At 30.4% G+C, this 13,746-nt stretch overlaps 1 protein-coding gene across 3 annotated transcripts; it reads left to right on the top strand.

Annotated features, from left to right (window-relative positions):
- Positions 1–785: 785 nt before the first annotated feature.
- Positions 786–11,947, top strand: LOC143244523 (solute carrier family 35 member G1-like). 3 transcript variants are annotated; one of them, XM_076489368.1, is made up of 2 exons: positions 786–943; positions 6,650–11,947. In XM_076489368.1, the coding sequence occupies exon 2, from the start codon at positions 6,689–6,691 to the stop codon at positions 7,832–7,834; it is 1,146 nt and encodes a 381-aa protein (XP_076345483.1). In that variant the 5' UTR covers positions 786–943; positions 6,650–6,688; the 3' UTR covers positions 7,835–11,947. The 3 variants fall into 3 exon arrangements, with proteins under 3 accessions (XP_076345483.1, XP_076345482.1, XP_076345484.1); XM_076489367.1 differs by lacking the exon at positions 786–943 and adding an exon at positions 4,304–4,960; XM_076489369.1 differs by lacking the exon at positions 786–943 and adding an exon at positions 4,999–5,067.
- Positions 11,948–13,746: the final 1,799 nt, after the last annotated feature.

Below are 13,746 nucleotides of genomic sequence, written 5' to 3'. Positions count from 1 at the left end.
TTGACTAAACTAAAATATCTACGTAGTTGACATAATCTATCTGATGGTGTGGGATATATCAGTTTCTTTCCCAGCTCTGATTATCGCATATATACCTGCATATATAGACACAGTGCTCTGAGTGGTTTTACGCTCTAATGGAAAACATTGTTGATCTATATCATACCTACTTGTCGACATAATATTACTTACAGTAAGGTTTTAACGATCACATTTCAATCATTGTCAGCCTATACGATCACTAAGTCTAATTATTAATCAGTTGTTGATATTTATCTTTTATGTTTTGATGCTTTAACGATTTTATGTCTTAATGGTCAACAACTGTACCTGCTTCCTGACTGTAAAAAAGCTCTAACGGCATTGTATAACATTACAACCAACTCATAACTCAGAACAAAAACAAAAATACTAAGTCTAGATGACACTGTTATTTTAAAAGAAAAATTATAATACAAACATTTATTTTCAAAAACTATTATACGGCTCTAAAAATGAGTTTCTAATCAGTTTTTAAAATGTTCTTTTGTTATTTTACACTAAAAATACAGATAACTACTCTTTACATTTACATCCTTTGCCTACACAAACTGTTTGCATACTCATGATACCAACCTGGTTTCTGGCCTAACAACATGCGAGAGTGTAACAGTCAAACAATGAGATAATGCAAAAACGCATTTTCTGGTAACAGATTCCATTTGTTAAGTGTCATCGCAACCTAGCAATGCACCACCTGGTTCTACTTCCTGAAATTATGACGTCATCGTATCTATCCCATACTCCTCTAAGACAGCCAAACAGCATGAGGTGGCACCCATTTGGGTATTGAACAATTACTCTATCTGCTTATGTGGCGATGTTATAAATGTATTTCTCAAAGCAACTGTCATTTTATCTTCATATTCTTCCATGTAAAGGTTACTGAGCACTAGTGATAAGGGTAAGGCTGTGATGAAGATTTTTTGTTGTTGTTGATACTATTTATTTTTATGAAAGAAAAGAGTTAAATTGATTAATATGGTTGGTAGCTCCATTATTATGGAGACTGTCAATTGGTCGCATTCCTTTAAATCTCTAACTTTGATGTTAGCACTGTACAAAAATAAAATTAGAACTAGACCTTTGCCATAGCATTCGTGTATTTTATGACAACCATTCTGCTAGTTCTTCCATCAAAATTGGAGGCAGTGATAAAATGATAAAAATGAAATTAAACTCATACATACTATACATTTATAGTAACATCAATCAGTTTCATCAATCAGTCTTTATTTATTAAACAAGTAGGGCATAGCATGTAAAATCCAAGCATTTATTTAAGAAATTAAAGGTTTCCGTTTTTTTGAGACATTGGAATTATTCTTAGCATTCCAAGATATTGCCATTGTTACTATTACTATTTTAACCTAGAAGAAAGAAGTTTGAAGTAGAAACAGAGGCCAGGCGACTGCTTCCACAAACCTCCATGTGTGTGTGAAGGAGTACGGTAACTAGGGTTCCTTAACACTGGTAATTAGATAGAAAGGCAGCCTGATGCGAAGATTTGCATTGGAGTCAACACATTTCTTATATTATTATTGTATTTCAAAATATTTGTTTTTTTAATTTTTTACCTGTACTTCATAATATACAGTAAAATACAATCAAGATTACAATCATTTCCATCTGTCGTTTGATTTGGCTTCCAGTTATTGTTAGAATAACTTTAACCGAAAGTATGAAATCAAACAAGTTCAAACTTAGCTTTTGGTAAAAGAGTAGCCCAAGAGTTGGCGGTGGGTGATGACGACTAGCTGACTTTCTTCTAATCTTAAACTGCTAATTTAGGGACGGCTAGCGCAGATAGCCCTCGAGTTGCTACTTGCGCGAAATTCAAAACAAACAAGCCTTTAGTGAATTTATATTTATTTTACGTGCGAAAATTTTAGTTTTTTGTTTGTTTGTTTAAAGATTTGCGGTTTGTTTCTTCGTCCATTCATTCATCCAGCGATTTTATTTTACATGTATAAAATTAGCAATTTTAACAAGACAAACCAGGTTCACTGGAATTAGACAAATAGTGAAAATGGTTAATTTTATAATTTATATTAATTTGATGAATTTAGATTAAAATATTCTTAAATATTAGAGCCAAAATATGTACAATAAGTACATAACAATTTACAAACAGCACTGAACATGAAACATACTAGTATCATAATAAATTTTCATAGTTTTATAAAAGTTTTCTCAAGGAGCAATTTCATTTGGTTTACGTCTTTAAATATATACTTGTTCGAAGCTACTGAAGGACCACAAACAATTTTGAAAATCTGTTATATTTAGAGAGAAAGCAGCTAGTTAACAACACCCACCGTCAACTTTTGGGCTACTTCTTTTGTTCGTTTGTATAGTGTGATTGGGTTTTTGCTCTTATAATGCAAACCATGGTCTCAAAGTATGAAGCGCGGTCTTTTTGGTTTTAAGTAATATGATGTATGCGTAATATATATATGTGTTTGTATGTAATATTTTATCTTTATAATCGATACACGTTACTCTTAATTCTTTGAATGAAGTTAACTCTAATTTAGGTAACTAATTATTAATGTTTTTAATATACCGCTTGGTATTTGTTCTTATTTCCCTAAAAGGGGGCCGAAGACCGCCTTGAGAGGTTACTTGTGTTAACCACAGTAGTGTGTAAATTTTTATATGCAAAAACGGCTCGTTTGGGCTGAGAAAACACTTTTACATATAAAAGCGAACAACGTTTCGACCTTCTTCGGTCATCGTCAGGTTCACAAAGAAAGAGGTAACTGACCGGAAGCTGACCACATGTTTGAAAGGGGTTGTGTAACTGTGTGTCGAAATGTAGAGGGCGGTATTAGATGTTTGAATATATAATTTTATTTATTTTATTTTATTAATATAGGTATAAAGGCGTTCCTTTATATTGGTTTATTTTGGGTTTAAGTTGTTGTATAAGTAAGGCTTCTTTAATTTTGCGTTTGTTTATGTTTGTTTCTTTATTTAGTATTTGAGTGTTTTCTATGGTTATGTTGTGTTTATTTGACTTGCAGTGTTCGAAAACGTGTGAAGGTGACTTTTATGTTCTTTGAATCTGGTTTCCATTTTCTACTTGTTTCTCAATATAGAAGTCGTGGCAGTTATCACATTGTATTTTATAAATAATGTTGGTGTGGTGTTTGTCAGTGTAGTTTTTACATAGTATAGACCTCAGTTTTGTGCCGGGTTTTTGAATAAATTTGGTATTAATTGGAATGTCATATTTTGTTACTAATTTTTGCCAAATGTTGGTTATTTGTTTGCTGATGTCAGGAATATATGGTATACAGCGGTATATGGTTTCGTGGTTTTTTGATTCGTGAGCTGTATTTACTTTAGTTGGTTGATTTTGCTTTCTGTCTAGGTGTCTGCGTATAATGTTTTCTACGGTTTGTGGAGGAAACTTATTGATGTTGGTGAAGTATTGTTTTATTTTGTCTAATTCATCGTTAATTTTATCTGGTGAGCATAGTTTTATTGCTGTGTTTATTTGGTTTCTTAGTATGTTGAGTTTATTAACTCTATACATCCCAACATCAACTTCACATGTGAACAGGAAGAAAACAATCAAATATCATTTCTTAACCTCAAAATTACAAGAACTGATACACAATTTCAAACAGAAATCCACCGAAAAATCACCCATACTGGACTATACATTCCTTGGGACTCAGCACATGAAACAAAACAAAAACTCAACATACTAAGAAACCAAATAAACCATAAAACTATGCTTACCAGATAAAATTAACGATGAATTAGACAAAATAAAACAATACTTCACCAACATCAATAAGTTTCCTCCACAAACCGTAGAAAACATTATACGCACACACCTAGACAGAAAGCAAAATCAACCAACTAAAGTAAATACAGCTCACGAATCAAAAAACCACGAAACCATATACTGCTGTATACCATATATTCCTGACATCAGCAAACAAATAACCAACATTTGGCAAAAATTAGTAACAAAATATGACATTCCAATTAATACCAAATTTATTCAAAAACCCGGCACAAAACTGAGGTCTATACTATGTAAAAACTACACTGACAAACACCACACCAACATTATTTATAAAATACAATGTGATAACTGCCACGACTTCTATATTGGAGAAACAAGTAGAAAAATGGAAACCAGATTCAAAGAACATAAAAAGTCACCTTCACACGTTTTCGAACACTGCAAGTCAAATAAACACAACATAACCATAGAAAACACTCAAATACTAAATAAAGAAACAAACATAAACAAACGCAAAATTAAAGAAGCCTTACTTATACAACAACTTAAACCCAAAATAAACCAATATAAAGGAACGCCTTTATACCTATATTAATAAAATAAAATAAATAAAATTATATATTCAAACATCTAATACCGCCCTCTACATTTCGACACACAGTTACACAACCCCTTTCAAACATGTGGTCAGCTTCCGGTCAGTTACCTCTTTCTTTGTGAACCTGACGATGACCGAAGAAGGTCGAAACGTTGTTCGCTTTTCTATGTAAAAGTGTTTTCTCAGCCCAAACGAGCCGTTTTTGCATATAAATTTTCTCAACAAGTGGGTTTCTCTCGTCATCACTGATCACAGTAGTGTGTGTTCGCTGTCAGTCAGTCAATAGACACTGAAATGACATCACATAAGGGACACTTAATGTTGCAGTTTATGAGTCAGTAAAACATGCGCATATCATGAATCACTAGGAGAATTATACACTCTGTGGGCTACAACACAGCATGAAATATGAACTTCAAAATATTTGTTACTCTTAATTTTATTTATTTTTGAAACGGAACACTTTCAGAGACACACACTAGAGGGCAAAAGTATATGAATAGGGGTGTGACGCAAATAAGTAATATCTAATATCATGAAGAAACTCCGGCGTTAGTAAGGTAGGAATAAACACTGGGAAAGTTGATTGGAAATAACTTTGTAATCACGATATAATACATTACTGTTAATAGTAATACTGAAAAATAAGGAAAAGTAATAGTACATGGTATTTAATAATTATGTGATTTTTACATTTGTTGTATTAAATAAGATTACAGAATTAACTTGTAACTTATTAAAAATGAAACGAGTGTGATTGAATAATTTAAACCTACCAAAATTTATATTTATATTGTCTAGTCTTATCCTTCTTGACATTAAGTAGAAAAAATAAAAATAAATGATGCATCAATACTGTCAATTACCTTAGTCTTAAACACCTCAATCAGATCCCTTCTAACGTTTTTTTATTTTAAGAGAAAACAATTTCGGAGACCTTAAACTGTCCTCGCATCACAAACTTACCAACCCAGGTATCATTCCAGTCACTCTCTTAATTTTTTCCAACAGTTGGCTTTGAATAAGTAATCATTTTAAACTGAATTATACGAATAATATTTTCATTATCATCATCCATGAGGCATTTTGAATGGCTTTTCTATTTAAAATAAATATCATACTCCATGATGAAACTTTGTAGAATGGAAGGCAACTGCCTGTTGTGGAGACACAAGTGTAGAGGATGACATTTTGAAAGTCTTCCTCTACTCGAAGAAGAAAGGCAGAAGACTTTCAACATGTCATCCTCTACACTTGTGTCTCCACAACAGGCAGTTGCTGTCCATTTTACAAAGTTTCATCATGAATACTCTGCCTAAACAATCTATCAAAGAATATCATGCTTCATATAAAAAGAATATTTTACTAAACGTAATCCTAAGTTTTGTTAACAGATTAATGTTAAATATTTAAAAATATTTAGACAACTAAAGTTTTTTGGTAACTCCTGTTAAAGTAAAATGTTTTTCTCACATATGTAAAATCTGAGACATAAAATTAAGTGTTTGAAGATTTGAAAAAGACCAAGTGGTATTATGTGTTTTATCAACTCTGTAAAATATATTTGCTGTCATTGTTAATTACTGTGAATTAATTTTAAAACAGATAAATAAGCTAAAATATTTGTGTGAAAAGATCAGTTAAATTTTTTGATTGAAGTTTCTCTTAACAGTGTTACTTTGTAAAATAAAGTATCATATTCTTCAAATTCACCAGGGGTGTTTGAAGTTTCAAGGTTGATATTTTTCATCATTTTTCTAGCCATAATAACAACAGTAACAATTATGATAAGGCTTACGTGTCATGGACTAAGCATTAATATGAGGAAGAATGTAGTGGTTAAAAATGTAATAGATCTGATACTAATGTCTTGTGGCAAGTCTAATAAATTAATATTAGGTATTTACATTGGAACAAAAATATATGTCTGTTTCTGTGGTTCATTTATATGAACTATTTCTACATTCTTGAAAACGCCTAGACATAAATTTAGAAACTTAAAGTAACTATTATATTATTGTAAAGTTTACGTAGAAAACTGGATGTGAATTAAAATTTTGATGGTTTTTACTGGAAAGAGAAAATATAATAGAAGAAGAAAAAAAAAGATTCTGTGCAGAAATGACATAAAAGTAGCCAGATATGTCAAACAGTGAATTGTCCATTACCCAGTTCTTTTGTGAGTTAGTGATTAGAATATTTATATTTCAAGTAACACTGATCCTAATTCTTTGCATAATATTTTTCAGCTGGAAGTTTACTAGTCACAAGGGAAAACAGACCAGATTATGTCTGTACTAATACGTGCTGTCCAAAGTGAAGAGTCAGGGTCTGATTCTGTAAGACAGGATAAATGTTCTGAAGGCACAAACATCCAGGGTGATGATGATAGTGATGAGATAGAGTCAGAACCCAATCTCAGGTTTGATATGGATGAAACAAGTCTCGTTTCTAGAACAAGAAATAGGAAGAAATGTTTTGAATGTGGTGACAAAATCAGTTTATATAAAGGATTAACTTATGCTTTTATATCCTGTATCTTTTTCTCTCTGTGTGCTGTAATTGTGAGATATCTACAGTTAGTGTACCCTGGAGAACTTGCTTGTTTGAGATTTCTTGGAATTTTCATCTTCTCTTTACCTCTTGTGATAAATAATCATCAGAATTTTTTTGGAAACAGCAAGGAACGATTTTTTTTGGTTGTACGAGGCATTTTGGGCTCTACTAGCTTGTTTCTGAGATTTATTGCTTTTCATTACCTCCCTATAGCAGAAGCTTCAGTAATTGTATTCAGTGTCCCTGTCTTTGTGTCAATATTTGCTCGTATCTTTCTTAAAGAGCCCTGTGGTTTATTTCAAGTGATAACAGTTCTCTTAACAATGACTGGTGTGTTACTGATAACAAAGCTTCCCATCATTCGTCAGTATTCATCTGTAGATATTCCACCTTCCATCCGTCTATATGGAGTGGGAGCTGCCCTCATCTCAACTGTATTTGCTTCTGGTGTTTACATTGTACTTCGTAAGATGAAAAAAATTCACCATTCTGTCATATTATTCAACTTTGGATGGGTTGGGGTAATTGTGACAGCCCTGAGTACAGCTGTCTTTGGGAACTTTTCATGGCCACCTTGTGGTATTGGCCAATTCCTAGGTGTTGCCTTAGGTCTTTTTAGTTTTCTGGGACAAATTTTTTTCACTAAAGCTCTCCAGATAGAACAAGCTGGATTTGTATCCATTGTGCGTGCAGCAGCAGACATTATCTTTGCTTTTCTATGGCAAGTTCTCTTTTTTAAGGAAATTCCCGATGTTTGGAGCATCTCTGGTGCTATTATTGTAAGCATTTGTGTGTTAATTACAAGTGCTAGAAAGTGGTTTGCATCCCTTCCACCATATTCTCCACTAAAAAAAAAACTAGCCTTCCTCATCTTATAATAAAGTATAATCAAAATATACTAACATCAGCAAGAAGTAGGAGTAAATTACGTTTATTAACAGCGTTAATACATTTTCAGTATCACACTTGCCCAGGATATGTAAATATTTATTTATTTATTTATTAAGAAAAGATGTTAAAGCTAAAGAAGGTTTAATAAAGAATAAGCATGATAATTTATCAAGTGAATATCTTTTTAATATTAGAATATTCAAGGAAATATTTATGTGACATTTCAGGGTTGTTGGTAAGAAATTAGTCTTTCTTTTTTATCTGTTGTAACACATGCAAGTTTGCAAAAAATGAGTGGCATGTTTCTCATGACAATAAGATGTATGCTATCTATCACTGCAATTATGTTTTTATTATCTTGAGTCCTTTATAAATACATATTTATTTCAAATGTGCCACTGGAAAGCATATAAAGGCTTATAATATCCATCTCTGACAGATGATTGTTCACTATGGAACAGAAATTAGAAAATAAAAAGTATGGATGCAAGTGTACTATAGTGATTAAAGAACTTCGAAATTTTATCAAAACGCTCATTCTCCAGCATTTGTTTGATTGTCAAGGACCCAAGAAATCTCAAAAAAATAAGGTGGAGAATCATCTTATGATATTAAAAGTCATTCCTGAAATTGTTTTTTCTTGCACATTCCTATGAGTCTATTGGTACATACTTTTTTTTCAAATAAAGTACTACCAAAATATAATTTAATTAAGAGACTTGTACTTAAGTAAGCACTTGAAAATTACATGTATTTTGTAGATCTATTCAGTATCTGTGATTGTACCATACATGTGATTTGGAACCAAGTTTTAAAAAGGAGCCAAAGTTGTAAGCTATTATTGATTTGTAACCATGTTTGAGAAGTTAGGCTTATATTTGTTGCCAGTTAGATCCATTAATATAAGTTTAAACTAACTAAGTAGACACAATAAACATATTCAGCATTTTGGTTTACAGCACTAGACAAAGAATTATGTTATAATTTTATTTGGTAAATACAGTTATAGATTTGTTCCAACTGCTTAGGCTTAAAATGATTGTAATTAGGCTTAAGTTAGATTCAACACATTGGCTTATAGTGTCAACTAAAAAACTGTATCTCGACATTTAGTTCATTAAGTTAGTAAACCAACAAGGTGTTAACCTTGCTATTGTAGATATATGAACCTATAGATGAAAAGCTCTTCAAGTATGATACAGTATTTTTTTTTATCTTGTTCAAGTAAGGTATTTAAGAACAAAAACAAATGATATTTATGAATGGGTTATTGAAGATTCTGCCTGTTTGACCCACATTTTTGATCCAGTACCATGACAGTTTTTAACTAAATATGTACAAAGTTGTGTCCATATATTAGAGAAATAATGTTGACTATAATTATGAATTTACTACTTGTATCTTAAGGAAGTCAATTTAACTCGTATTCTGACCAGTCAAGGTGCAAGGTAATCTTCATGTGAAGAATAAAATACTTTTCACTGTAGAACCTTTTAAATGCATATCTAGGATTTTCTTTAACATGAACTTTCATGAGATCAGCCAAAGTAGGGTGACAAGAAAAGCTGATAATTCTGACATCAAATTCATAATAATATCAAATGTTGTTCTGTAAAAGGTTGGGGCATGCACACTTTGACCCCCAACAATGTACATGTTTTCAGACTTGTACACAGAATGTTTGAAAGGAAGGCTCTAATTTGTAAAATCCAAAATCAACACATGAAGTACCAAGTATGCTTATGTGACAGGTGGTGTGGGACTATTTCAAGCCAAGAAAATGCTAATATTTCATCAGAATAATAGTCTATGTAAAAAATGTTAAATACTACAGATAGATGCATTATAACTGTATAAGCACAATTTTTTACATCACAAAAAATAGAAAGTTTGGCTGAACTCCCATGCACAGGTGTGGTTTTATTACTGGTAAAAAAACAAATGAATTTCAGTGTGGATTAGAAAACATTGAATGAGATATATAGCATTCTTTGGGTTATGTAACATTTTGTTTAAAATTATGACAAGTGATATAATTAAGTTTTGTGTGCAAGAATATATATATATATCTTGTTTTCAGTTTTATTGTTTAACTGTAAATTCATCTTACTCAAAATTTGTGCTTGTATGTAATTTTTTATTTATAAGAACATAATTATATGGTAATTTTCAAATAAGAATAAAATTGGTTAATTTTGTTACAAAACTTAATAAATTTATAATCAACTGCAGTGTTTTAGAATTTTTCCTTCACTGTGTGAGAACTTTATATTAGCAGCTTATTAACACAGTGATAAAGTTAAAATCTCACAGGCATAATCCAGTGTAATTTAAGAATCATCATAAAACAGAATAGATTTCAAGGGTTAAAAAATTAAAAACAGTATCAACCCTTCCATGTTCATACCCTTGAAAAACAGGAAGATCATAAGTCACCATTGCAACAAGAAATGAAATATTTATAAATATAAACCCTATTTATTTTTGTGGAAGTTTTTTTTTTGTAATGAATACAGGTTGAATTAAAAACTGCAGTTGGTTCAATCACAGCTGTATGTGGAGGTTGGGGTAGAGTAAATTACCCAAAACCATTTCAAAATTTCATATTAGTAAGAGAAAGAGGTGTATTTTGGAAGGAGAATAAAGAGTTTATTTCATTAAACTACTCATCTTATTACTTGTTAAATCACATTTTATTGAGTATAAAATGTAAATTTTGGGAGTAATCCCCCAAAGTTAGAAGTGTTCGTGTTATTATTCTGTTGTTAACAGTTGGTGCTCTTTTTCTTTTGTGCAAAGTGAAGTGGGAATGTCCACTTACATAACAGTGCATGTTGAAATGATCATTAACCCATGTTATAGATTTAAAGTAGACATAATTCTCTAATGTAAGTGGTCAAATTAAATATTGATAGTAAACTGAAATTGTTAAACCACATGATAAAACGTACGTGTATATTAAGCACAGTTATTTGAAATATTATATACAAGGTTGTGAGGCTGTTTTACTTCAGCTTAAAGTAACCTAAATTAACTTGGTTATTGGAATAATGTTATAACATTTTGTCAAATTCATTATGTTTGAAATATTGTCACTTATCATAAATGCTCAAATAGTATGATTTTATTTGTTTGATGGGATACTTTTCATGTTAAGTTCCTGCTTCATAATGATTAAGAATAGAATTTCCTTGGCATATTTTGTTGTCTTTTTTACATTTATTTTTTTTAATAAAACTTAGTAAAAACAAACATCTATATATCAGGGATGTGCAACATTATGAGATTGTTGGATAACTTTAATGTCACAACTTTAATGAACTTTTGAATAGATTTTGTTTAAATTTTACATATACATATCAGTTCAATCATTGATCTTGTATTATTTCAATGTAAGAAACTTGTAAGTAAAAAATTCAGTGGTATTTATAGTTGTTTATATTTGCCATATTAATCAAGTGCAATTTTATCTGTCTTTATGCAATAATAATGTATTAATTTTTGTGTATAAAGTGCAAGGACAATTATACTGAACATTTAACGTATATCTTATTGTTTGTCAGTTAGCTGATTTATATATTCAAAATTGTTTTAATCTTAAGGTATTTGATAGATATGTTTAAAAGTTTATCCAAATTTATGTAACACAACTTTTAGTCATGTTTGTTTTATCTGGTAAACATATTTTTGTTGATATGGCAAAAATTTACACTTTAAGGTTGTTTTTCCCTTTGTAGTTATACAAGTAGAACTAGTCAAACATTTTAAAAGTAATATTCTGTGTACACTTTTCATAATTTCATGTTTTCCCTAAAATGACATCTATCAATTCAAATTGTAAAACATATTCTAGTCACATATAATAGTTGAGTTTGAAGTTTCGATTCGTTCACAAATTATGGTCAGGAGTTCTTACAGAAAGAAAACGTCTTAAACACAAGAGTAAAACTAAGCATTTTGTAAATGAGTGAGGATTAGTCAGGAAAAGATGTGAAATGTTATTTTGTTGTTCAAATTATAAAAAAAAAATGTTTAAAGTAGTACTATGAGTGATAATGTAGTCTTTTTAGTATTAAAATATAATTTTATCAAAAACAAAACATCAGTGTGTGACTCAGGTAATTCAACACTTCAATGCTAAAAATCATGTTTTGATACCCATTGCAAACAAATAACAACTAGCTCATTGTGGACTTGTGTGCTAACAACCAAACTGAACCAAAAAATAAGAATATTTTTAAACATCTTGCCAGATGTGAATAAATTGCAGCAAAATTTTACTGAAAATTAGTTCATTTAAACAAAAATAATATGAAATCTAAATGTTAAGTTTTTACAATTTTCATTTGATACATTTTTTGTGCTTTTGTATTATTACATATAGAAGCAGTAAATTTAGATTATGCAATTTTATAAAGAAAATGGATATTTCTATAAGATTTTGATAACCATATTAGCCTACAAGTCTGAAAGGTGTTTTCAAAAATTTGGCTTAACAATAAATCTTTTTTTTTTCTTAAAACCTATAGTTAGTTGCTTCTCAAATGCAACAGGATTAGAGTGAAAAACAAATGGAAAATGACAAATATAAAGAATGATTAAAGAGAAATTAATATTAAAAGTATGTTGATAGCAAATGGTTAAGAATAACTAAAGTATTTCTCCACATCATTTAACCAGATAGAACTTGTTTTCAAATAATTAATAAATTGTTTAATTTTCAGATACACAGATACAAGGGTCATATACTCTTAAACATCTGATTGATTAAATGAATGTCTTCTAATTTGAACAAAAAATTCTGTAGAAGTTTCAAGGTGCTCCAGTCCCATCCTTTCAATTTTCATCCATGATAATCCTATATTCATTAACTTAACCAGCTGAATACACATTAACTACTGAATAATTTTGACTTACAGTTACCTTAATTCATTATCTTCTTACCTTTTAAAGAAAAATATTTTTGACCAAATACTTTAGCCAGTATTTGATATTAGGGTTACAACATTTCAATCCACAATATTGAATCATCTTCAGGTAAAGTTACATTCAAATTTTGTAAATGTCGATTAAATGTTGAGGAATACATGTCAAGTGTGTATATTGGAAATAAAACTCATTCACTGTAACTACTTCTGTATATAAACATGGTTATTTCATAGTTTATCACAGTTTCACTGATCCTTGTTATTAGTGCATATGATCAAGAACACAAAAAACACATTCACATATTTTTGAACACATCCATAGAAAATGCCCAGATACTAAGTAGGGAAACAAACAAACAAATGAAAAATCAAAGAAGCCCTACTTATACAACTAAAACCAAAATTAAACTAATATAAAAGAACACCTTTATACCTATACTAATTAATAACCTAACATCTAACTGCAATGCCCCCTACAATCCCGTACCCGTTTATACTCTTATCCTTAAGATGTGTACAGCAACAGGCAGTTGCAAACTCTCTATTAATTTGAAGATGACCTAGGAAGATCAAAACGTTATTCTCTGCATTATTAATAAAAGTGTTAATACTCATACAAGCCATTCTAAGATACTTTTTTACAACAGTTACAAACATAAATGTAGATAAGATAAACAAAGCAATAGCAAAAAATAGATGAATTTAAAGTACTGCCAGTGTATCATATTCCAGTATAGCAGCTTTATTGTTAACACTAGCTGCTGTTCTTGGTCAGTCCAATAATTAAAGGATAATTTTGATGACACTTGTTACAGTAGGCTTGTGTTGAACTATTTTTCAACAGAAAACTGTGCACATTTAAATTATTTTGGAACAGCTGTAATACGATTTTGTGTTACCTTACATAATGGGTATTATATTAATACTTTACTACTGGATCCTTCAAAACTCAAAGGTAGGTTTGTATAAAA

This window comes from Tachypleus tridentatus, chromosome 2 (assembly GCF_004210375.1).
Source record: "Tachypleus tridentatus isolate NWPU-2018 chromosome 2, ASM421037v1, whole genome shotgun sequence".
NCBI lineage: Eukaryota > Metazoa > Arthropoda > Merostomata > Xiphosura > Limulidae > Tachypleus > Tachypleus tridentatus.
The sequence above is the reverse complement of the archived record's forward strand: the minus strand, read 5'-3'. Positions and strand labels throughout refer to the sequence as shown.

Bases quoted from the DNA above. Each gene is read 5' to 3' on its own strand.
- LOC143244523 (XM_076489368.1), top strand. From the start codon at position 6,689: ATGTCTGTACTAATACGTGCTGTCCAAAGTGAAGAGTCAGGGTCTGAT.